The sequence below is a fragment of the Peromyscus maniculatus genome, chromosome 3 (genome assembly GCF_049852395.1).
Source record: "Peromyscus maniculatus bairdii isolate BWxNUB_F1_BW_parent chromosome 3, HU_Pman_BW_mat_3.1, whole genome shotgun sequence".
In the NCBI taxonomy this organism is placed as follows: domain Eukaryota; kingdom Metazoa; phylum Chordata; class Mammalia; order Rodentia; family Cricetidae; genus Peromyscus; species Peromyscus maniculatus.
The window spans coordinates 136,079,114-136,105,192 of record NC_134854.1 but is presented as its reverse complement, the minus strand read 5'-3'; the positions used below and the strand labels follow the sequence as shown (position 1 = coordinate 136,105,192).

Here is a 26,079-nt window from a genome sequence, read left to right as displayed (position 1 = left end):
CTGAGAAGGGATTTGTATCCACAATATATAAAGAACCACCACTGTTCAATAACAAAAAAGAAAAGCAAGGAGTTCAAACAGACTTGAACAGATGTTTATGTAAAGAAAACACAAAAATGGCCAGTCACACAAGAGAGACTCTCAACACGCTAGTCATCAGAAAAGCAAAGTGAAGCCAAGCCTCGGTGACACCACTGCATACCCAGTGTCAGCTACTATGAAACAGTGTTGACCAGAGTGCGGGGAAGCTTATACCCTGTGCGTTGCTGATGGGAGAATAAAATGGGATGGGGACTGCAGAGAAAGTGTGACAGGTTCTCAAAATAGTAAGAACACAATTACCTCAGGATCTGCAACTCCACCTGTGGGTCCACATACAAAAAAACAAAACAGAAAAACCCTGAAAGCAGAGATTCAAACAGCTATCTGTATGCTTGCTAAGAACATTCAAATTATTCACAGTAGCTAGAAGATGGCAACAGTCTGAATGTCTGTCTGTGGCCAAGGGGATAAACTAAATGTTTGGGATAGACTATTACCCAGCCTTAAAAGGGACATTCTGATTCATGCTACCACGTGGTGAACCCTGTGGACAAGCTAATTAGAATAAATCAGCCATAAAAGGAAAAGGACCATAGAATTTCACTCATATGAGGTTCCTAGGGTGGTCAAGTTCATAGCAATGTGAAGGAGAGCACCGTCAGTGTCGGGATGAGGGATAATACATTAGTGTTGATGGAGACAGATTCGTTTGGGGGAATGCAAAGGTTCTAGAGCGTCTGAAGTCCAGCACCCCATGAACTAAGCACAGGCATGCACACCCGTGATCCCAGTGCTGTGGAGGTAGAGGCAGGAGGATCAGAAGCTTGAGTTCATAGGGAGTTCAAGGCCAGCCTGCTCTACATGTCTCAAAAAAAAAAGAAGACGAAGAAGGCAATGATCACTGTATGGCATTAAGAATGTGCTTACCACCCCTGAGAAGAGCATTAAAAATAGTTAAAATGGTGGGTTTATTTCATGTAAATTTAACCACAGTAAAAAGAAAAATAGATGAAAGTGAATACATCAAAGGGCTCATGGGCCTAACTAGAAAATTACGACTATGAACCTTCTAAAAGAAAATAGCAGAATGTTTTCACCAGCGAGGAAGAGGAGATAATGTCCCAAAAAGACAGAAAATGCCATAAAAGGGGGAAATGGATGCAGCGTGCTTGAAAGCTGTAGGGCGTGTGCTGAGGAGACGTCTGAGCTCCAGCCAGCAGGATTCTGGTGCCGGTCCCTCATGGGAAGACCTGAGCTGAGGGAAGTCTGTGACCAAGTTATGTTTTGAGCTGCAAAGCTGCACTCAGGGTGTTTCTGCTTCTTGTTGCTGTGACGACAAATACCTGAGGAAATCAGCTGAAGGAGGAAATTGTATTTTGGTGCAGGTCCCAGAGGCTCCGGTCCTCAGTGCCCCATTGTGTCTGGCCTGTGTGAGTTTAGGACAGCAGAGCTGCTCATCTCAGAGTGGTCAGGAGGCAGAGGATGGAACATGAAAGATGCAGGGAGGAGGTACACCCAAGGCCACACCCCCAAGAACCTGCTCTGTTCACCCAGGTCCATCTGCTGGACCTCAGTCACCCCCTATTGTTCTATGAAATGAGGATCAGTCACTGGATGGACCCATGAATGATGTCAGCTGGGAGACCAGTGGAGACCACAGACAGCAGAGGACCAGAGTTTGGCTTGTTGCTTGAGAAACCATGCCTGGTCCTAGCTGCCATGCCATTACAGAGGATTACAGCAGTTCACTGTAGGTCTAGAGAAGCTGTAGAGACTCCATCCCTAGGATATTCTCAGTACGGTGCTGGACTCTCTGGGTTAGCCCAGTCTTGAACCCCATTCCCCCACTGTCCCTGCTCCCCCACTGTCTCTGGCTCCTGCTATTCTGTGCCTTTCATGACTGTGGTACTCATGTGAAAGCACTAAGTAGCTGTGTCCCACTAAAGATTTCTTCAGCGCACACAACCTCCCTGGAGGTCCCCTAGCCCTACACAGGCCCATCTTGAGAAGCCTCTTCTGGGGGCCCCTGTGATGGTTCAAGGCAGGTGAGTATGAATAGCTCCATCTTAGAGATGGATAAAATGAGACCCAGATGGAGCATGGCAGCTGCTTGGTCCTGGGAGCCAAGATCAGAGCCCGCGTCAGCGGATCCATTCGTGCTGTGCCCTAAGTTGCAGCGACATGGCAAGTGTTTACTAAATGCGCCGCCTGCCCCCCTCCCTCCCAGGCCCTCCCTGCTAGATAGATTTCTGCCAGCCCCTGCTGGTGGTGACACAGAACAGGGAACAGAAGAGCAGCCAGGGACAGCGAGCTTTGAGTTTTCCCTGGGACAAGACCCTGGACAGCACACTCACTTTCCTACATAATATAGTCTCTGATGTTGAGCTCAGGGCAGTAATGAAGGAGGATGGATTTGATTGCTGGGCTGCTTGCTCTCTCTCTCTCTCTCTCTCTCTCTCTCTCTCTCTCTCTCTCTCTCTCTCTCTCTCTCTCGTTCAGCACACACTTTCAGCACGCCCCACCCCTGGTCCTCTTTGCCACTTCCTACTCTTGACCTTCCCGCTGGCTTGAAACAGAAGACCGTCAGCCTGTATAGACAAAGCAGAAGTGATGTATTTACCTAAGGATTTTAGAGCTTGTTCTGTGTACAGTAGGGAGCCGCTGTGGAAGGTTCCTGAGCAGGGGGAGTCACCTGATGGGGGCTGCCAATGTGAAGTGTGCCTCTTTGTCCTCTCCTTAACCTTCAAGGCCAGGCCTCAGCCCTGAGCCTGTCCCAGCTGTTCAAGCTCTTTCCTGCGATGATCTCACCCTGTCCCAGTCCTGTAAGCCCTGGCCATGAGCTGCTGATGTCCACATTTCTGTCTGTAGCCCGGATTCTCTCCTAAGCTGCCCACTCCACGTCTTCCTGGGTGTCTCCCAAGCCTCTCGGTGTCACGAGGTCCCAAGCCAGACACTTGGCTATTTGACCTGAGCCTCCCCACCCATTCCCTGCTCTTCCAGTTTCCTCTTCTGAGCCCGTCCTGTGGCTCCCCCCTCCTAACACTTGGTCCCCACCTCTTCCGCAGCTGCCACCTTGTTCCCATTCGCCTCTGTGACGCAGGAGCCTCCTCGGTTCCTCTTCTCTCGATCACACCCCTGATAGAGGTGGCAGATCTTAAAAACACAAGGAGTCGTCAGAGGTATCCCTCTGGTTCTCTAGTGTACCCAGGCTCCAGGCATAGCTCTGACGCCACCCATGCCCTGTTTTGCTCCTATGGTTTATTAAAAGCAACTCTGCCCCTCTCCACCCCTGGCTGGCCCTCCTCACCCCTGGCTTGCCCCTCCCCACCCCTGGCTGGCCCCTCCCCACTCTGACTGGCCCCTCCCCACCCCTGTGGCTGGCCCCTCCCCACCCCTGTGGCTGGCCCCTCCCCACCCCTGTGGCTGGCCCCTCCCCACCCCTGTGGCTGGCCCCTCCCCATCCCTGGTTGGCCCCTCCCCACTCTGACTGGTCCCTCCCCACCCCTGTGGCCGGCCCCTCCCCACCCCTGTGGCTGGCCCCTCCCCACCCCTGTGGCTGGCCCCTCCCCACCCCTGTGGCTGGCCCCTCCCCACCCCTGTGGCTGGCCCCTCCCCATCCCTGGTTGGCCCCTCCCCACTCTGACTGGTCCCTCCCCACCCCTGTGGCCGGCCCCTCCCCACCCCTGGCTGGCCCCTCCACCTTGGCACACAGTCTGGCTTGTTGACATCCACTCTGCAGAACTGGTCTAGCCCTTCTCAACAGTGACATCATCTTCCCTCATGGTACTTTTGTGGTCTGTCTGCCTCAAGAGAAGCATACACAGTAGGTGCTCGTTTCGTGAGCATATAATCAATAAGTCGAAGGGGCTAGAAGTAATCAAAAGGACAGAGAATGAGAGCTGGAAGGATAAGGTGAATAGGGGAAAGTGTCTAGCACCAGAACAAACATTTGGAAACCCTAAGAAGCCAAAGAAGGCTCTTGAGCAGAGACATGGACGCGACAGTGTTCATGAAAGAGGAGGGGGCGAGATGCCTGATGACTGAGTGGGCTCTGAAATCGTGTTGCCGCGGGTAGGATCTTTGTTGAGTACTTTCCACCCTACAACATCATCAGGACCTCAGTGTCCTCCTTTGTAATACATGGGGTACTGACGAAGCTCGAACACCTGGCCTCTGAGGCGCTCAGCGGAGCCGCATGCTGGGTTCTTGGGCTGTCCTCAGTGCTCAGCCAACAGTACCACACTTGATGTGAACAGCGTTCGGGAACCTAAACCACCCCCGCCATTGGGAAACCCACAGTTGATGAGGGTGGGGATGGCAGATTGGCCTCTGCAGGGGCTCCCTGGACCAGGACACCCACAGTGCAGAAGGCACAGCCCAGACAACTCACTCGGAGACAGTGGGGGGAGGTTCCCAGAAGCAGAGACATCAGTGAGACGATTCCTTGAGAGAATGTCATCGTCAGCAACCACTGGCCCCTGAACAGGGAGGAGGGGTGTGTTCTGGCTGCGCAGTTCCCAAAATAACCCAGATCTGAGGGCGGACAGCCCAGCAAGCCACAGGAGCCGAGAGCTTCCCAGTGGCTTCTGGTGACCTTGGAACAATCTTTGCCCCGTTTCCCAGGCAGGCGGGGCAGAGGACTGGTGCCAGGGATGGAACTGGCCCAGGGCCCAAGCGTTCAGTACAGAAGGCAGGGTACAGACCCTCTCTCCTCCTGCCACTGCACTTGACCCCCGGGGTGTTGCCCCCTCTACCTGGCCAGCCAAGGCCTTGGCCACCAGGGCTCCCCTGGAGAACCAATCCACCTTGGTCTGAGTCTCTGGTTCCTGTCCCACAGACTGATGTCTCTATCTCTCTATCTCTTTCTATCTCTCTCTGTGTGTCTCTCCCTGTGTATGTCTCTCTTTGTCTCTGTCTCTCTGTCTCTGTCTCTCTCTCTCTCTGTCTCTAGAGCATGTCTGTTTGCCTCCCTCCTTGTCCCACCCAGCCTCTCAACCTCCATCTTACCTTTCTCTCTCCCTCCTCTCCTCTGTCTAGTAATAAAATTCCTAGAAAACTTACACACACGTTCACACAGTCATAACCACAATCCAGCTGAACCCCCTTTAAGACTAGAGCCCAAGCTCCCACCTCCCTGGCTACCAGGACTCAGGGACAAAGGCCAACTGGGTACAGAGGTGGGTGTAGGGAGTGCTGTGCTGGATAAAAGGGTGTTTCTGAACCCATTCTTTCATGGGGGCTGTCGCTGGGCATCTGGGGCAGGTAGGCCAGCCCAACTGGTCATTGGGCCAGCTTAATAGACTTGCAAATAGCAGCGTTTAGCCAGCCTAGGCAAGCAGGCTCCTGCTCTCTACCACTCCAGGCATTCCTCTAGGGTGAAGCCTGTCCCTTGCCTGCATGCCAGTGGGTCCCCAGGTCAGTATCCAATGTACTGTTGCCATGGTAGCAGGGGTGTCCCTGTCTAGCCCAGGCTCAGGTTGCAGGAGGTGAGGGTGAAGGAGAGTGAGGAACAGGTCCAGTTATGGAATCAAGGGTCATCACTTAGGGAGTGCTGGCTCTGTTCAGGGCAGAAGTTTTGGGTCTTTTCCCCCCTGGAGACCTCTCCAGGCTTAGAGAAAATGAGCTGGTATTCCTGAGGCTAGGAGGCTCCCGGGCCTGGCAGCAGGCTCTGCTGGTAGCCTGGGCACAGTGGGCCAGGCTCAAGCCTTCGAGCCAGAGACATGAGTTCAAACCCTACATCCTTGCTTCAGCCAGCTGGTAGGCAGGCCCCTGAGTCCTTGGGGACCTTGATAATGCCTGCAAGTTTCTGTCAGCTTGACCTGGGTTTGGATCTATCTGGCCTTTTATGTTCCGTGACCTTGGGGGAGGGGGGGCGGACCTCACAGAGATGATGCAGCTTTTCAAACCCTCAGTTTCTCCATCTGTGAAATGGTCAAGAGGACACTGTCTGGGCCCTGATATGTTGCTTTACAGGTGAGATGGGCTGCCATAGAGAAGGCATGTAGTCAGCCCCCGAATGGCGTGGTGTTTATCACATTGTAAGCTGCTATTTCTGCTTCAGCCGCCAGGTTGGAGACAGCCTCGTGGTCCTCACTTCACTTTCTGGGTGACTTCAGGTTACTCACTTTTGCTCCTGGGTCTAAGACTCCCCCATCCACACAGTGACCACAGGACCACTGCCCAGGTCTAAGATGTGTGTTAGCATTTCCCCCAAACTGGCTAGGCAGTTGCTATTCTATCACACCCAGGAGCCTGCCTCTGGAAACCCAAGCTGGATGAAGGAGAAGGATGGCCTGCCTGGTTGCCTAGAAACTGAGGTGTGAGCCAGAGAGGCTTGGGTGTCAAGGTGTCCAGTGGTGGCAGCACCCTTCCAGGAGACACAAGGAAGAGACGCCAGGGCCAGTGTCGGAGGGATACTCTTGCCTGTCTCCCGTGGCTGCACAAGACTGCCTGTAGAGGGGTCCTTCACCCTGGGTAGCTTTATAGGTGGAACACATGGCTGGGCTCAGAGAAACTTGAGCCCCCTTCGGCTGCCCGCTGACACAGTGGCTGTCTCCACTACCCACAACGCAAGCTTGCCCCCACACATAAAGGACTTCCTGACCCCCTTTTGAAAGCCTGGTGCTAGCTCCCAGGGTGCTGCACGGAACCGTTCACATCAGCCTCACAGCCTCAGCCTCTCCGCCGGGTCTCTCCCATTCTTATTCCTCTACCAGTGCCCACAGCTCTGTGCGTCATCCAAGTGGCCTTAGCGGGTCACTGACCTTTTTGTTTGTTTGTTTTGTGTTTTGAATTTTGTTTTGTTTTGTTTTGCCTTGGTTTTTTATCTGTCAGTTTGGACAGTGAGAAGGCTGGCCTCATTGCTCTGGGGTGAATCAAAAGGGCTGACTCCTGTGGAGTAGGAAGCACAGAGCTTGGCATATACAAAAATGTTCCCTGGCTCTTCCCTCCCATTCGTCTTACTAAACTGCTACAGTATGTGTGTATGCCCTGTGCTGAGCAGGGAGGGAACCACACCCAGCTGTTTAAGAACAGTTAAATCCTGCCTCAGGGCACAGGCTGCCTGTGGGTAAACTCTGCCCCTGCAAGCGTTTCCCAGATGAGTGGAAATGCGCATTGCCCCTGACATCAGCCATTGCTGCTGGAACTAGGCACCAACCACACTCTCACTAAGTATCATTTATGACTCCAGTATTGCTCTGCTCTCCTGGAGCTGTGTCACCCACAAAGAGACCCCAAGAGTGCTTATAGTCTCTGTAGCCTCTGCTCTCTGCCCTGGGCTGGATAGGGCTAGATCGGGCCCCTGGGTGCTTCGGGCTGACGGAAATAGCCCAGCAGACAGATGGCAGCGGAGCGGGAGCTGGCACCGCAAAGAACCCGAGCGCCAGCAGCGTCTCCTTGCATGTCCCGCCCTTGGCGCCTCAAGGGTCTCCAGGCCTTGCTCTGGTCCAAGCACAGAGCCTGAGTGACCTTGTCAAGCATATCGCTGTCCCTCTTGGACCCTCAGTCTGCTCATCTGTGCAGTGGCTACTTTGCTCCATGCTCCATGGTTACAGACCCAGGAGGTTAAATTGTAGAGTCCCTTCAAGTGACAGCCCTTATTTATAATGAGGTAACGGAGCAGCCATGGAACAGGGCCAGGCTGGTGGCTGAGCCTCCCCAGGGCCTGCCATTCGTCAGCAAATCCATACTGGGTGGCTGCCAGCCCTCCGGCCCAGGGCTGTTTCTAACAGCAGGTGATAGGGCCGGCCTGGCAGCTCCCCTGTTCCCCGCTTGACTTCTTCAAGCACAGTAAGGGGCTGCCATCTGCTTACCACCCCCTCCAACCCAGCCGCAGGTCAGCCAAAGCCCCTCACCCGTTCCTGCTCTAGACCTGGCCTCACACCTGTCCACAGAGTCCAGGAAGAGAATTCCCTCAGGGGTTTCTTAGAGTGCTGGAGCTGGAGTCTTCCATAGCTGCATGCCTCCCCTCTGGTTGGGAGGAGGGAGAAGACAGCCTTGGTCTTTCTTCTTCTTCAGAACTCCATCTTAAATTCCACGGGGCAACTCCATGTGCCCCAAGTTCAAGCCCAGGAGTCCATTGTGCACCAAGGTCAAGGTACAGGCTTGATGCTCAGGCTGCAGCCATCTGAGTGACCTTGACCAGTCGTTCCACCTCAGTGAACCTCAGTTTCTCCATCTTTAAAATAAAGAAGATCAGGGCATCTGTCCAGGGACTTCTGTGTACGTCATCGAGACATGCGCAGAAAAAGGGGAATACAGCAAGAAGTCCTAGGGGTGACAGCACATGGTGGCTCCCGGTCACTTTTAAGTCTGTTACTACTCTCTCAGATGGCATTATTCATCTGGACAGCTCCTTGCCAGAAAGGTGACCCTCCTGACCTCCATGTCCTTCTCAGTTTTGACCCTCCCTGGGGTCAGGGTAAGGCATACAGCAGGTGCTCAGTGCTTACTTTGCCTTTGTGTTTTAACACAAGTGTTGCAGAGTGAGCGTGTCTGAGACTTACAGTGCTTTTCTGTGTGTCCACTTGCAGTGTGCCATGTGGGCCTGTCAGGTCTGTACAGGACACCTGGAGATATATGAGCCCTTAGGGGGCACAAATGCCCAAGTCCCAAGGAGCGTTCAGTTGACTCTGCCTGGAGAATGGAGTTTAGCATATGATTTACTGAGGAAGAGTCTGTTGAGCTGGTCTCTCTAGGAGTGTACGAGGCTAAGAAGCAGAAGCAGTGGGCCAGCATATGCTAATGCATAGTGGATCATCCACAAGGCATCTCTGAGTTGATTTTTGTCATTTTATTAAATGAGTAACTCTCCACACATGGATGTTTGAGCAGCCAGCAGATGTAACTATGACTATTCGGCAGTACACACATGCCCACTGGGGCAAAGAGTAAGATGTGTGAGCCAGGGAGCCTGTTTCTCTATGTGAATGGCCTAATGGGAGTCAGGTGGAGCTATTGGAACCATATAGCCCGACTTCCCTGTGGGAAAGATGGGGAAACTGAGGCCCAAAGAGAGAAGAAGGCGGAGCAGGGACAGCTAACTGTGGGTCTCCCTGCCATGGTCTGCAATGATGGCCATAGAAGTGTGCACTCCATGCATGACCATGATCCTTGAGGTCACACCTGCAGGTGTTGCTGTACGTGGCACTCACCACAAGCCCCTGAATCCTTCTAAACTCGGGTTCCTCACCTGTGAGATGGAAATAACAAGTAAGTCTTCTGAAACTTCAAACTAAAAGCTATCAATGAGCAGCACTCACTTCAAGTGCTGGGTGCTGCTGCATTTTGCTCATGGCAAAATTTAATGGCAGATTTCCCTGGAAACCAGTCTCCCACTGGCATGATTTAGGGCCTTCAGGGTTGAAGACTCCAGGGCCGACCACCTGTGACCATCGCAGAGATGGTGGCAAGGTGTAAGCTGTAGAACAGCCTTCTTTCTTGCCCAGAGCCCTTAAAAATGGCCCTGACCACTACCTACCTGCTTCACACTAGGGAGGCTCTGCTGTCTTTCTTGGCTTAACACACAGTCTAACACACACGTATATACACTCATGTACACCACACTCACATGTGCACACACCTATACATATGTATGCATGTCCACACACACATGTATACACATACATGCATACATATGTGTACACACACAAACACATAAGCACACTTATGTGCATGTACACAAATGCACATACACATATATACATACAGATCCCAGGGTCTTATACACTGTCTTCCCAACTCAGACAAACCTATAGGCAACTATTTGGCCCTGCCTGACGTACCCAGAAACACATTGCTGTGCACATATGAATGTTCATGCACACACAGATTCAATCTGTGCAAGTGCACCTGCTTGCACAACTGTGCGTTTTTTTTTCTGCCTGGCACATTCAGATGCACTACATAGTGGAGAAGTGGTGAAGTCCTGTGCAGTGGTGAGAATACATCAGACACACTAGGAACCTAGATAACAACACAGATGTTTAGGAAAGGGAAGACCCCACTTACCGCAGAGGACTCTGGAACCAGTGTAGCGGCACAGACTGCCATGGAAGCTATGGAGAAGGGGACTTCAGGGCAGGGAGATGGAGCTGAGAAGTAGAGGGAGGTACCTTCGGGTTTGAGGTTTGAATCTATAAGAGGACTCAGGATCTTTAGCTGGTTCTTGGCAGGAAGTGAGGACAATGCATTCTGGCTCCGTTAAGCCTGCCAGGCCAATCTGGGAGGGGCTGGCACTCAAGGAGAATCATGCCCAGGATGAAGGTGGGTGCACCCTTGGAGCATTGGGAAGAAGAAGGAGGTTGGTGGCTCAGGAGGGTGACACCTCTGACGGGCCTTGGGCCTGTGTCCAGCTCCACCCGCAGCTGCTCCATGGCTCTGGGCCAGCACCTTCCACTTCCCTTCTAGAAATCTGTTATTCTTGGTCAATGTGGACTATCAATGACCTCCCAACCCCACTTGGAAGGGAGGGGTAGGTAACCCAGCTGCACCATGGCTACTCAGCAGAGGCGGGGGGGGGGGGGGGCGTTTAACTGAGCCCCATCTGGCACTGAGCAAAGGAACTCTGGTCCTAGTCACTTGCAAGGGAAATGGCCCATGCTTAAGGGATCTACAGGATGACGTGCACCCAGGGCTAGAGAAGCTGTCTGGAAGAGCCGTTACTGGAAACTGTGGGCCTTAGAGAGCAGCAACAGGGTGGGAGGTGGCAGGCAGGCAGGCAGAGAGAGGGAGGATGCTATAGGTGTCATCTCAGAGCTCCATGTGGGCCACTGGGGTGAGGTTGCTGAGGGTCACAGGAGGAAGAGTTCAGAGGAGTAATTTGGTCATGCCTAGCCATCCTGACTGGCTTTTACCTCCGTCTTGGAGCCTGGGCATGACGCCCGTGGATCTGCATAGCTTTAACAAGGCTAGGGTCCTCTGGGCCCATGTTCCCCAGGAGGCTGCATTCGCATCTGTCCCCTCACAGATGGCTGGTGAGAGCATCTAGCAGCCCCCACCCCTACCCGGACCCCCTTCTGTCGTAGGCCTCGGCTGTGCCGGGGAGTGTGGTACAGCATAGTTATTTTTAGAGGTGGCACCATCTGTTCAACGTACCAAGTGGATTCTGCGTGTCTCCGCAGTGGCCGGGGACAGCCGTGCCAAGCCAGGGGAGGGCTGCAGAGTGAACTGGGTCCCCCTCAGTTGCTTCTAGCTAGGATAGTCACTGACCAGCCTACCAGCCCAAAGCCTGCAGGACATGTGATTCTGGGGACCAGAGGGTAGATAGACGATTCAGAGGACAAGCCTAGGGTTGGAGGTATCAGAGGCCTCCACACTCCCTGTACGGCCTGGACATCTCCTTTGTAGATTCTGAGTGTCTTAGCTCTGGTCTCCAGGATTGAGGTGACCAAGGGAGAAGCTAAGGGAGAAGACTGGGGGACAGACTGTATGTACCCCTGCAGGACCTATGGTGACCACGTGGGCCTGATCCCATTGGACTGGAAGGGCTAGGACCCTTCTCCACTTGATTCCCAGCTGTGTGTTCCACCAGGGCAAAAGACTTGAGCCACCACACCCAGCCATACTGGTGATTTGGAGCTGAGTCCTGGACAACTGTCCTCCTGACTTCAGATCCCACCATCAGTGACCCCAGCCAACTTCCTCAGCCTTCCAAGTCTCTGCTCTCTCAGGTAGGAAGTCAGGTCCTGGTAGCTGCTGTGCCACAGGATTGGAACCAGGCTCCCAGAAGCCATACCTGCATGCAGGGCACAGTAACCATCCTTGGTGAGAGGTTGAGCTGTTCCTGTAACAAAGAGCACAGGACTCCCAGAAGGGTGAGAACCTCTTGGGGAGCCGGAGGGCTTGAAGCCCCTCCAGAGGGGGACTCTTGACAACCTAAGGAAGGCCACCAACCTCAGCTGGGAGATGTAGACTTCACCGTGAGACTTTGTCCTGGGTGCCCTCCATCACTAGCACAGACAGCAGTGGTGGAGTCCAGCCTGGCTGAGGACTGTGTTTTCAGAGTTTACAGGGTAGGGTGTGAGCTGGCAAACTCCACCTCAGCGCTGTGGTGTTGAGGCAGGAGCTTATGGAGGTGCTGGCAGCAGGGAGATGTGGGACCTTGCAGTGGAGCAGGGCATGGAGAACTTTACAGAGAAGTTGGCCTTAGGGCTTGTCTTGGAGGTAGAGTTGTGATTAACAGACACCTAGTGCCTGGACCTTCTGGAAGAGGGGACCTGTGCCGAGGTGGGAGGCAGGAGCATGAATTAGATCAGAAATGACAGATGGTGCCATTAGGCCAGAGCCCCGGGGGCTGGTGTAGAGCCAGCTGGACAGGATCCTGAAGGCCAGGCCCTGAATAGGTTTCTTTAAAACAGCCACCAGGGAGCTATTGAAAGCTTTTAGAGTGTATGTGATAGGCGGTAATGTGACTCTGAGTGTGCAGTGTGTGTGGATGCATGGTATATGGGTATGGTGCATATTTATGGTGTGTGAATGTATGTGTGATGTGGTGTGTGTGTGTGTGTGTGTGTGTGATGTATGTTGGGGTGTATGTTGGCGTGTATGTGATATGTGTGTGTGATTGTGTGTGTGTGGTGTGTTAGTATGGGCATGTGGTGTGCATGTATGGTATATTTTGTGTGGTAGGATGTGAGAGGGATGTGTGTGGCGTATGTGATATGGTATGTGGTGTGTGTGTGATATATGTGGTGTGTATGTGTGTGTATATACATATGTATATGTATATGTATATGTATATGTATATGTATATGTATATGTATATGTATATATATATTATGGTGTGGTGTGTTTGTGTGTGGTGTAGGTTTGTGTGTATGTATTTGTTATGGGGTCTGTGTAGTGTGTGGGTGTGGTATGTGGTTCTGGTGGATGTGTATGATGTGTGTGTGTGTGTGTGTGTGTGTGTGTGTGTGTGTGTGTCATATGTGTATGGTGTAGTGTGTGAGTGTGGTATGTGGTTCTGGTGGATGTGTGTATTATATATGTGTGTGATGTGTGTGTGTGTGTCACATGTGTATGGTGTAGTGTGTGGGTGTGGTGTGTGAGTGTAGTGTGGTGTGGTGTATGTGTGTGTGTTATATGTGTATTGTGGGGGTGCTGAGGGTTGTGGTGTGGTGTAATTCATGCACATGAGTGTATTGGTGCTTATTTCCCTATAAGTACATGTGGAAGCCAGAGCAGGAAGCTGAATTTCTTCTGTCTCTCTCCTTATTGCCTTGAGGCAAGGTCTCTAATTCTGGAAGCTCATTGTTTGGCTGGATGACTATCCAGTGAGCTCCCAGGATCCACCTGGCTCTGACCCATGGCACTGTGACTACAAGCAACCATACCCAGGTTCACATGGGTCTGGGGATCAGAATCCAGGCCCTCGTGTTTGTGTAGACAACACTCACTCACTGTGTCATCTTCCCAGCCAGAAGGTGACGCACCATTGGGCACAGTCACATCTCAGCTCTACCCTGGGCAGTGCCACTCGTCAGCTGTATGTTCTTGGGGAAGCTGTTGTTTTACATTTGTAAGCCTCAATTTCTTCATCTGCAAAAGGGGGATCAAATATTCCTCTCTGTGCACTGTTGTAGGATAAGGTTTACAGAACACACTGTATCTCCTGCCTCATAGGGGCCTTTTGTACATGCCTGTTGCCACCAACCTTGCTACAAGGGGAGGAAGGAGGGTGTGGGGGCAGGGAGAGAGCCTAGGAGCCCTAGGGTGTGAGTGAGTTGGCTGGACCAGAGTGCAGGAGGGGAGGAGAAGGGCGCTGTCCAGGTCTGGGCACCTGATTGGCTGTGGAAGAGGGAAGTGTTACTGGGAAGAACTTTAGAATCCACAAGGATCACAGGTCCTACAGAAGGATAAGCACATCTGAGCAAGTCTGAAGGCCCAGGACATCACCACGGGGACACTTGGCAGCCATAGTGAGGTCAGTCATAGATCCTGGGGGAGAAGGCAGATGAAAACACCTATGTTGGGAAGCAAGCTGGTGCCAGGTGGATAGCATTGCCAAGGGGTGTAGAGGTTTTACAAGTGCCAAGGGCAGGACCATAGCAAGCCTCAGAGAATCCAGGACGTGTGTGAATAGGAAAACCCCTAGGAAGCAGGAAGAAGGAGGGTGGGAGGAGACAGCCATCACAGGCACGGATCTAGAGACTGGAAGTCCCTGGAGTTGGCTGCTTTCAACCATTTCCAAAACCACCTGAGGACCTGGCCTACCAGGAAGTGGCATTTAATGAATTAGAAATAGCCAACCAGAACAGTTATGTAGCAAAGAAATACCAATCATGAGATACCAGAGACTTCTTTAAACTACTAGCCTACACCTTCAGACACTTTATCCATCCATAAAGGGTGGGGCTGCACACCTCTGTTATAATCAGCCCCTTAGGGATGCCAACACAAGCAGCCCTCAGCAAATTATAGACGCCATTATAGAATAAAGGAAATGATACTTTTAAGATGGGGAGGGAGCCCAGGTACCAACCATAGCTACTGTGGCTTCCTGGACTTTGATGCCCTTCCTCTAAATCTAATATCAAATTAAAGGTGTCACAGAGATGGCTGGCTGTCCTCCAAGGAGTCTCTTCATGGAGATAACTTGGACTCGGGCATGGCAACACTATGTACACAGCCACCAAGCTAGGGACCCCTCAGCTGAAGCATAGAGGAGAAAGAGCAATGGCTGGCCTATGCTGAAGGATGCCACATGCCACAGGATCACTCTGCTCCTCCACTCTTGTGACCTAAAAGTCCTACTTTGTCTTTTCTATCCCCCACAGTCCCACAGACTTCTGCAAACTCTGGCTACACAGAAGCATTTTCTCTCTGCCTCTTTGGTCTAGATCCCAAGGGACTCATTGAACTATTTTAAAACAATCTCCCAACTTAGGCTTCTCCCTGGTTCCTCTAGATATAGGTGTTCCTCCTCTTCTCCATGGAGGAAATAACTTAGTAAGTTCGGTGAGGGGCTTCCCAAAACCTAACTAAGTATGTGCCTTCAGTCCTGGTAGGAACCAAGGCCCAAGGACTGTGCACAGAAACAATGAATAAACCACTAGTGGTTGCTAGCACTTCTGGAGGTGGGGACAAGTGACAGCAGTGTACTGATGGGTTCTCTACCCATGCACTTAATTAAGTAGCACTGAGTGGTCTTTTGCAGGGTGTTATCTTTCTACCTGGGTGTGTCTGCTTCAACAGCCTCTATTTCCTGAGAAACACCCTTGGAGCATCGCTGTTGAATGTGAATTCATCGCTGTATGAATGAGATAACCTCTCTGTGCCTGCTCAGGAACTCATGAAAAGACTCAGTGTCCTTCCCAGAATCCACACATTGTATCCCAGGTCCAGAAGTTTTAACGCTTACTTCTCAACCCCTCAGCTTGACAGCCAGCATTGCTGTCCTAGGGAGCTTCAGGGGCATTCACAGAACTTTGTCTTATCAGCACCAGAGCCTGTGGACAGCTCTCTGTCAGGCCCTCCTCTAGTCCCTGCTCCCTCCAGATCAGCACCTCGGCCTTGAGGACAGCTCCAAGTGAAGCCTATTGCCCTGGTGTCTTCTTGGGGGTGTAGGACTGCAGGAGGCAGCCTGTTTCAGCACCAGGACCGTGTGGACAGCTCATATGCCAGCATCTGCTGGTTAGCTTGCAGGGGGTGGCAGAGGGCTGATGTTATCATGTTCGCTGACACCCAGTCCGTCCCAGCCCTCCTCCAGTAATTGATCAACACTTCATCCCCAGAGACTACTCCCTGTGTCCCATCCTTCCACAGCCACCTTCCATCAGTCAGATAGAGCCTGTCTGTGATAGTATTCTGTCCACCAAAGCCTTGCTTCACTGGAGCCAGGGCTGTGGAGATTACGTCATAGCAGGGGCCTCAACTCCACGACTGTGGTTAGTCTTCCTTTCTTCAAGGCTGTGCTTGTAGCTTGTAAGGACAGAGCAGGAAACTGGGGATAGCTGAGGGAGCAATGCCAGAGAGGGACAGAGTCACTGTGGGGTCTCAGAGCTTTCAGGACTGCAGAAGTTCCTAACTAATGAAGTTCCATGCTGTGAGTGGACAGGAAATGAATCTGAGAGGTGACTGAGGTGTGTGTCTGGACTCGGAGGATAAGGTCCAAATCACCCAGCCCAACCCAGATACGACACTATCCATAGCCTTCACTACACATCCCTCTCCTGAAACCCAGAATAAATCTCTCAGTTTGCTGCATTGAGCCCTTCTCGTGTCCACCTGTTAGTGACTTGACTATTTTAGCTTGCTCAGGAAACTCATAGATTTCTTCAATGGAAAGGCCTTTAAGCCTGAAACATACACAGCAAGCACCCTGTGAGGCAGACGTTTCTATGCAGAGACATCAATGGGAAGCTGTGGACATCACAGACAGCAGGTGAATTATAACCAGCACATGCGTCTGATTTGGGGCGTTTCTCCTTCCTTCTTCCTCCAGCCAATCAGGACTTGGCCTACACCTGGGATAGTCCTTCCTGCTGAAGACCAGTAGCAATTTTTTTTAAAAGGCCCAGAAAATTGTGTGTTTGTAAGAAACCAGTATTAAGGGGCAGGAGAATTCTTAAGGGTGTCACTAAAATGGCCTTTCAAGTTGAGTGTCTGTCCAACATGTAACCTCACTTTGCAGAAGAAACGGAGGCAGGAGAGAGGTAGCACTGTCAGAGGACATGCTTGTCAAAGGACCGCAGGACACAGATAAACAAGGGCTCGTGGCCATAGCAGACCTGTCTCACTGTTTCAAATTCCACCCTACGACCTTGACCATTGTTGTATCTTGGATACATAGCCTCCTTGCCTGGAAATTAGAAACAAGCATGGAGGGCACATGCTATGCAATCGCTGTTGGCAGTAATGGTCAAGCCATGGTTGCGACTCAGAGGCTATGATGCCCAGGCAAGGGATATTTTAGATATATCCTTAAAAAAAAACTACGCCAAAATTTGTATCATAATTTCCTAACTCAGCCTCCAGATCCTGACCTGCATGTCATGTGAGGGCTGTGTGACATGATGATCAGATCCTATGCAGAGGAAGAAAGATCTGAGTATTTCACTTCCCTCCCTATGAGCCCAGTGTCCTGGATAGGACCTGAGATGTACCTTGTTGGGTGTGTGATTGGGTGGGTGAATGGATGGAGGAATAGATGGCCAGGTCATGGTAAGTAGATGGATGGCTAGGTGGTAGGTGACAGAAGGATAGCTAGGTGATGAGTGATGGGTGGATGGATGGTTAGGTGGTGGGTCATAGTGACTAGATGAATAGTTAGGTGGTGGTTGGTAGGTGGGTGGATGGACGTGTAGATTGATGGGTGGCCAGGTGGTGAGTGATGAGTGGGTGGTTGGGTAGGTGGCTGGATGGGAGGATGGGAGGTAGATAGTGAATGGATGGATGGGGGTAGATGTATGGGTGATTGGGTGGGTGGGGGTTGGTAGGTTGATGAATATTTAGGTGGATGGATAGATAGGTGGTTGGTTAGGTGAGTGGGTGTGTAGATGGCTGGTTAGGTGGTATATGAGTATGAATAGATGGGTGGGTAGGTAGGTTGATAGATAATAGGTGTAGGTGGGTATATAGATGGATAATTAGGTGGATGGGTGAATATACTAGAAGATGCTCAAGTGAGTGGGTAGGTATATGGTTAGGTGGTAGGTGGGTGTATATAGATGGATGATTAGATGGGTAGGTAGGTACATTGACAGATGGTTAAGATAGGTGGATGAATGATAAGCAGTCGGGTAGATAGTTGGATTGATACATGAGTATGTTTATGAGGAACCTGGAGAACCAGAGATGGTTGTTTGTCCCCACCACCTACCATTGGCAGCTCCTCTGGGGATCAGGGACAATGGAGAGAGTTGACACTAAGGGAGACACTATGAAGAAGCCCCAGGTCCTTAACTGCCCACCCTACTTCTGCAACCTGTGTCTGCAAGGCTTTCAAGGCTCTCTCTGTGGGAATTTTTTTTTAGTTTCCTTTTCTGGTTAACAGAATAGGAGTTGCCTAAAAATAGCAGTAACTTTGCTGCTTCTGAGGTATTCATTTTCAGTTCCTCTTTCCCTGTTCTCATTCCTTAGATATGAGGATACAGAGCTGAGGCTGTCAGCACCCACTTTGACGAGCCCTCATGCATACATGCACTGCAGGGCTCAAGCCTTCAGATGGGGGTGGCACAGATCTCTCTGGCTCAATAGTGTTCCCACACTCCTGTGGACATATCCAGTGGCCTGTGTGGCTCCTGTCATCCTTTGGGGTCCCTCACACCAAGCACACATTTGACACACTCTGAGGACCGGACCTCCCCCTCTCTCTCACATCCATGACTTGTCCCATAGACACTAACACACCCCAATAATACACACCTGCTGAGCCAAACTCCATACTCATTTGCGCACCCACACCCATGCTCACCCAAGGCCATCGGCCTCTTTCCTTTTCAACATACATGTGCCGAGAAAATTACCTCTTCCCAAAAGAGATGCCCAAGAAGAATTCTGTCCCTCTATCCCTTCCTGTTGAGCTCGGCTTACTGCTTCTCTGACCCCCTACCCAGCTCTCCTGAACTACCATTCATGTAGGTAGGAGAGGAAAGAAAATGCACTGTCCCAAGGGAGAGAACATTAGTTCATTTAGACCAGAGCAGAGGGGACAACTCCTACGTGCTGAGCTACCTGGATGGCACCCAAGCAGGAATAGGGGTTCTTCAATGGACAACAAAGTCCACTTTGGGTTTTGTTTTAAGGTAGGACTCAGGGGACAGTCCAGCTTAGCCAGTTACAAGTGGAAGATGAGTGAAATGGCCATTCACCAAGCAACAAATACTTCCTTAGAGCTGGGGAATGTGCCATGCTCTATCTCAGTTAACTCTTACAAAACCCTCCGAGGCTACTTGGGTGGTTTCTATGGCGTGGGTGGGGGGGAGACCAAGGCACAGAGATTAAAAGTCCTGCCAGAGACTGGTTGACCAGGAAACTCCACACTGGACTTGTGTCCCCAAATCAGCTCTCGCTGCTGGGGATGATTCAAAGAAAGTGGTGACTTTAAAAATACATATTCAGGTGGCATTTAAATTCAGCACCTCTTAAAACAGAAGGATTTGGCATCCAGAAGTTATTTTTAGCAGACAGTTCATTTGCAACAGTCCCAGCTACCAGGCATGCTTCAGCTCAGAGCTGAAAAGCTGTTGGTGTGAGCTAGGGATTGCTTTTTTTAAATCTTTCCTTTGAAATATAGATTCCTTGTTAAATTAGCTTACATGTATGTAATTTATAAATTTATATATAATATATGAATTAACTCATATGTGCATGTGTGTAAAATGTCCTTCCTCTGCCAGTATCTCTCCTGGGAAGACTTTTTCCGAAGCCCCCTGACCTAGTCTCAACTCATTGAAATCTAACAACACAGACTCATTTAAATGCTTCGATGAAACCAAATTCAAAAATCCAGCGTTGCCACAATGTTCTGGTTTCTGAATGGCTTGAAACTTCAGAGCCTGAAGGGAGCATGGAGAAGGCTAGTCCACTCTCTTCCCTTGCCACATGGGAAACTGAGGCCCAGAGAAGAAAGGGGCTTGATCAAGGTCACACCACAGAAGCTGGGTGTGCAGGGAGGAAATCCCACTGAGCTCTGTGACCTGCTCTGTTACTCAGCCTACCTTCCCCCTCCCTCCCTCCATCCCATCCGCATACCTATCCATCCATCCATGCAGGCACACATCCATCTTTCCTTCCTTCATCCTTCCAATCTATTCATTCATCTACGTACCCACTCATCCATCCTTCTACCCACTACACATCCATCTATCCAACATCCTTCCACGCACCTATTAATATATCCATCCATCTCATAGCCTGAGGACTGACCTGGGGCTTCATTCATTCACTAAACATTTATGGAACACATGTGAATGCCAGTATTATGCTGGCTCCACAAGAGGCATGGCTCCTGTCCATGTGTGGCTCTCCAGCCCTCATGCAAAGGGGACAGACAGTTCACCAGGCCTGAGCAATAAAGTGTGATTTGTGCACCAAGCCAGGGGCACATATTTAGTCTGGATGGCCAAGAGACACTTTTGAGAAGAGGATACTTGAAGCCAAAGAGGACATCAGGAAGGCCAAGGCCTGGGTAGAGACAAGCGCTGCAAATGTGGCTGCTGCAAGGTTCTTGGAACTTGGTGGCTGATAGAGTTGGCACACACCGTTGAATCACTGGTTCCTTCTCTCTGCCTGAGATCACCGGGGTTCTACCAAGTGCTTCTGTGGCTAGGAACCCCATGATTTTTAATTGATCATCTCTCCCAGGCAAAGCAAGTCCCAAAGTAAGCTGTGCAATTTAAAAATAAAAAACAAGGCACCCAGCTTGGGGGTGACCTTGTGCAGGTGCTTGTGAGATGTGGACATAGGGGATAAGCAGCATCAGAAGGAGAAAAGAAGAGTCATCCCAGATTTGCATCCCTCTGTACTTTCTCATACAGCCCCCCAAAGCCTTTACTGACAGCCAGTATGTATTTCTGTTTTTGTTTTTTTTTTTTTTTTCCTGCGGCAGCTTCTTTTTACATGCAAGAAAAGGTATCACCTATTCAGGGTGTCTGCAGCACCCAGGACTCTCCATGGTGGCAAGCACATTGAGTCATGGAAGTCAGCATTTTCACTGTCAGTTCTTAGATGGAAGGGACCAAAGCTTGATTAATCATTGCCTGGTACCAAAAGCATCCCCACAATACTGTCAGTGAAAAGATGGTGGGTGAGTCGAAAGGTAGATGCACAGGTAGTGAATTGATAGGTGGGTAGAAGGAAGATGTGAGGAAGGGAAGGAACGAGGTGGAGGAGGAAGGGAGGGAGGGAGGGAGAGAGGGAGAGGGGGAGAGGGGGTCATGGGTGGATGAATGATGCATGGATGATGAATGGACTGATAGGTGGTAGAAGGATGATGGATAGATGGATGGGTGGGTTGGATGGTGTAAGGGTGGATGGATGGAGGATGGATGGATGGATGGATGGATGGATGGATGGATGGATGGATGGACTGAAGGATGGATGATGGATGGATGGATGGATGGATGGATGGATGGATGGATGGATGGATGGTTGGATGGATGGATGGATGGATGGATGGATGGATGGATGGATGGATAGGTGGGTAGAAAGATGATGCAAAGAGAGATGTGTGGGTGGGTGGGTGGATAATTGAATTGATGGATAGATAAGTGGAGGGAAGCAAAGAAAGATAGTGTGTGAGTGGATAGACAGATGGATGGATGGACTTATGGGTAGGTAGGTAGAGGGAAGAAAGTAAGAAAGATGGTGAATGGGCAGATGGGTGAGTGATCAGGTGGATAGGGTTGAAAGTCAGCTTGTCTTAAGCCATTGTCCTTAATATCAATAGCTGCCCATTAGCTCGTGCCTGCTATTGTGATCACAGAGATAATTGCCGCTAACGCTTCTCCTGGCTTGTGCCGTTCCAGAAGTAATTATCAGTGCCTGTAAGCCATGCCACAGGTACCAAGGGAAGGAGAGAAAACAGCACCTTAGGCTTAAAAGCCCCTTGTGGTTTGCAAGCCACTTTGCTTCCCATATGGTGCTTGGTTTAGGCCTGGTGAGAACTCCATGAGGGAGTATCACAAGGCTAGGTCCTGGATCCCCGGAATAAGCGCGTGTCTCTACCCATGCCTCCCAGGTTCAAATTCTAGGCTGCCAACCCATAGGAGCCTGAGTAGTTTAGTCACCTTCCTCAGCCTCAGTTCCACATAGGATCTGTGGTGATGTCCAGGTAGCTTTGGTCATAAGTGGTCCATACTAACTAATGATCACTTCCTGGTGCTTCCCCGCACCCTGGGCACCTCAGTACGGCATATGCAATAACTCACCAAGGCAGAGGAGTACCCTGAGGGAGATGCTCTTATGTCCCTACCTCTTTTGTAAGATGATAAAACCAAAGTTAGTTTGCTTTCTATTCTGCTGGGATGTGAAAAAGCCAAAGTCTGAGCCAATGCTTGGAAGCTTCCAGAACCACTGCTCTTTAGACTTCATGTTGTCTCTGAGATGATGTCCCTATAACATACTAAGGCACCTAGCACCTAGTGAACGCCCAATAAATGCCTTTCCATGGTGTGGTATCACATGTAAAGTACAGAAGAACTCATCCCATGAGGCTCTTTCTGCCACTAAGCATCAGACAGGCCAGAGGTCACAAAGATGCACTCACCTCTGCCTCTGCCTTCCCCTCCCCACACTGCTGCCTGGGTACTGAGGACCAAGGTCTCTGAGGTTGCAAATACCAAGTGTGTATGTCATCGGGTCACCTCTTATCCTTGAGAAAGCGAAGCCCGCTGTGGAAGGTTTCCAATCACCCTCTCCCTCCAGCAAGAGGTCCACCTACCCCCCCAACTCAGACCACCTTACATCTACAGACACCGGCAAGGGTCCGAAATACACCACCTCATTTATCTTCATCTTACTCACAAATCACGCTGGCTTATTTGGTCATCATCTTCTCCCGCTGTTTGGTTTGGGGTTTTTGTTGCTGTTGTTTTGTTTTGCTCCTATTTTCTTGGACTTCCACAAGACAGCCTGCAGTCAGAAGTGTTCTGCTCAACACACAAGCCCCTGTGTCCTCCCTGTGTTGGGCCCAGGCCTCATCCAGCCTTGTGCCCTGAGAGAGCTCCCCACACCTCCCACAGCTGGGGTATGCTGGGTACAGGATCCTGCTGAGGACCTGCAATCTCTTGTAGCCTTGGAAAGAATAGTAAGCCTGAGGCTCAGATGCCAGCACTTCCCGAAGAGGCTCAGCACCCTAGAGCATGCTCAGCCAGGCCCTTCCTGTGGGGTGGTGGGCCACAGTCCAAACTTTAAAATTCCCTAATGTATCCCCTGCTGTGTGACCTTGAATAAATTTCTTCAGTCCCATGAGGTTCACTCTTTTTGTCAGTACAATGGGCTTAATTATAATATCCACCCCATGGGGTTGTAAAGACCCAATGGGAAGCTGGGCATGGTGGAGCATGCCTGTACTGCCAGCATCTGGGAGATAGAGACTAGAGGATCAGGAGTTCAAGGTCACTGGAGGACAGCCTATAAGAGATACTGTCTCAAAAAGAAAAAAAAAATCCCTCAATGAGACATTCCTTGCTTTTTATTCACTCATTTATCCATAGTTTCCAGGATGGATACTAAGATACCATTCTAGCCCTAATAATGCATGAAATACATTGTCTGCATCCTTGGAACCTAGTTCCTAGCAGATGATACTGTATGAAGAGTGTGTGTGTGTGTGTGTGTGTGTGTGTGTGTGTGTGTGTGTGTGTGTGTGTGTGTGTGTTACTGGGGATGGACCCCAGCATGTGAGGTAAGCACTCTATTGCTGACCTGCATACATGGCCCTCATATGTGATACTATATGTACAGAGACCTCTTAGCATGGCATCTGTTGTTTAAGGGAAAGGCCTTGGGTGGCAGTGCCCACATGTAATCCCAGCACCTTCAAGGTCGAGGTAGGAGGTTCCAGAGTTCAAGGTCAAGGTCATCCTCAGCCGCATAGCAAGTCTGAGTATATTCTGTCTCAAAGGCATGAGGGAGAAGGGATTATTGTTTCTATTCCTGCGCAGAGTTGGCCTCCAGCTCACCTGCTGCTGAGGTGAGTCAGACCTCATGAGCTCTGGGGATGGGGCCATTGCAGGGCCACCTCTACACTGGAGAGAAGCTCCAGACATGCACTGTTTCTCTAGTGTCCAGGTCTCCTCTCGGGGCATCATGTCCACATCATGCTCTATAGGATGCCTGTTGGTCCCAAGGACCATAAGCCATGGTGCACTTCCAATCCCCGTACATAAGAAGTGCCTCCCAGGGGATGTCACAGGATGCCTCAGCCAGGATGCAAGAGAGCACTCTCCACACCCACCTCCTCACCCACACCCCACCCCACCCCACCCCACCCTGTTAACCCTGACATGGGTTTCCTGCCAGTGATTGCCTGCACGGTCCACCCTGCCCAGCACTTCTGAGAGAACTTCCCCAAGGAAGAAGGGGGAAAGACAGCATGCCCTCTGGGATCCTCTACCCTCTTGCTCTCCATGGCTCTGGACAAGCTCCTTCCCCTCTCTTGGGTTCCCCACTGAGAACATGAAACACACCAACCTGATACTCCTGCCTCTAAAATGTGGGGAAGAGGCCCATGAAGGAGAAAGGTTGGACGGGTGGAGCGTGGAATCATGCTGAGGCCCTTCTTCCTCCTTTTGTCCCATGCTCTTCACTGCCCACTCAGGATGGTCAGCTCGCTATGGCTGATGGGAGGGGCTGATCTCCATGCCAGGCTCAACCGAGCTCAGCTGGGGCCCTTTGTCACCCAACGCTTGCTGGGGCCTCGGCTGCTGGTGTTGGGTGTCCTGGCGGATTGGATTCTCTTCCTGGCAGCCCACAGCCACTGCACTCCTGCCCGGGTGGCCTGGACAGCAGGGAGAAGCAACTCCCTCCTCCTTGCTTCTGGGGGGACCTGTGGGCTGCTGGCTGCTGTCCTTGGTGCTGACTGGTGGGGGCTCCAGGTGAGGGCTCTGTAGATCCCAGCTCAAAGCTCTGGGCTCAAGGGCAGCCTCGTGAATATATGTGGTGGCTACTCTGGCACCAGTCTGAGTGCCTGGTGGGCTGTGGTGGGGGACTGTGGGTGGATATGGTGCCTGTGAGAGGGAGTGTTGTAGAGGAGGTGTCAGGAGCTTGTGGGGAGATGAGTTGTGTCCCAGATTGTGTGGGCTAACAGCATCTGTAAATATATAGGGCCAGTCAGAGAAAGGGAAACAGGGTCTGCTGTGTGTCTATGAGGGGACATTCAGTTATGTATGTCTAGAGATGTGACAGCATGTGATAGTATACATGGAAAGTGTCTCCACTGGGGTGACATGAAATGGAGCCCTATGCTGGTATTGTGTGGCCGTGGAATAGGCACAAAGAGACAAGTTGATGTGTTGTATAGCATCTGGACCGTGTTTGTCAAGGACATTTGCACCCCTGGATATGTGCGGGAGGTCAGTGTGTCATGTGGGGTTAAGGTACGTCCTGAAGTATTCCCCAGGCTATACTTTAGGACTGGAATAGCATTGTAACCATTGGACTGGTGGTGTGTGGGTGTATTGAGGGGGTGTTGAGCCAGACATGTGTGGTAGAGTACATGGGTGTGTATTCAGTGATTACTGAGGTGGTGTGTCAACACCTGTTCCTTGACCCGCTTAAGCACCTGTCCCATGGGACCTCAATATCTGATCCTCATCACCCACTCTGTGATTGTCTCCACAGGAGCTTTCCCGACCATGTAGATGCCAGCCCCAGGGAACAGCATGGGCCCCAATGAATGGAGACTCCTGGGTCAACAGCCCTGAGCCTCTCCGGCCCCTGGACCTCACCCCACTCCTGGGGACACTCCTCGGAGCTTACCAGTGCTGTTGCCAGCCCGCCTCAGCCATCACCACCTCCTGGGACTCGGAGTCGGCCGCCTGGAGCTACCACCCTCTCGTGAGGGTGTGCTGAGGACAGCCACACGCAGCCATCACCTAGAAGTCCCTTTTCCAGTGCTGACCCTCGGGCCCAGCCTGAGCAGAGACTTCAGCAAACATGGGTGATATGACCAACAGCGACTTTTACTCCAAAAACCAAAGAAATGAGTCGAGCCATGGAGGCGAGTTCGGGTGCACCATGGAAGAGCTGCGCTCCCTCATGGAGCTGCGGGGAACCGAGGCCGTGGTCAAGATCAAGGAGACATATGGGGACACTGAAGCCATCTGCCGGCGCCTCAAAACCTCGCCTGTTGAAGGTAGGTGCAGGAGGCTTAAACCCAGGCTGCCACGGAGCTGGCGCCAGGGCCTTTGTCCATGAAATCTAAGAGTGGCAATGTCTCCAAAGTAGGCTGAAGCACTAATGTCTTCAGAATCTAGCTGTGTTCTAGCAAGGAGGTTGAATCTCATCACAGGTCACATCTGACCTATGCCACCTGCATTAAGACAGTTGAGTGAAGGCTGTACTCTGGAAAGAAGGTGACAAGCCAGCCTG

At 51.2% G+C, this 26,079-nt stretch overlaps 1 protein-coding gene across 16 annotated transcripts in view; it reads left to right on the top strand.

Annotated features, from left to right (window-relative positions):
* Atp2b2 (ATPase plasma membrane Ca2+ transporting 2) overlaps positions 1 to 26,079 on the top strand; it is a 327,223-nt gene that overhangs the window by 190,393 nt on the left and 110,751 nt on the right. For 11 of the 16 annotated variants that reach the window (XM_076567620.1, XM_076567626.1, XM_076567627.1 and 8 more), the window contains one exon: positions 25,330 to 25,843. In XM_076567620.1, coding sequence (XP_076423735.1) covers positions 25,645 to 25,843 — 199 coding nt within the window. In that variant the 5' untranslated portion in view covers positions 25,330 to 25,644. Of the gene's footprint in view, positions 1 to 25,329; positions 25,844 to 26,079 lie in introns of those variants that run through there. The other 5 variants (XM_076567623.1, XM_076567614.1, XM_076567618.1 and 2 more) reach the window with 1 other exon arrangement.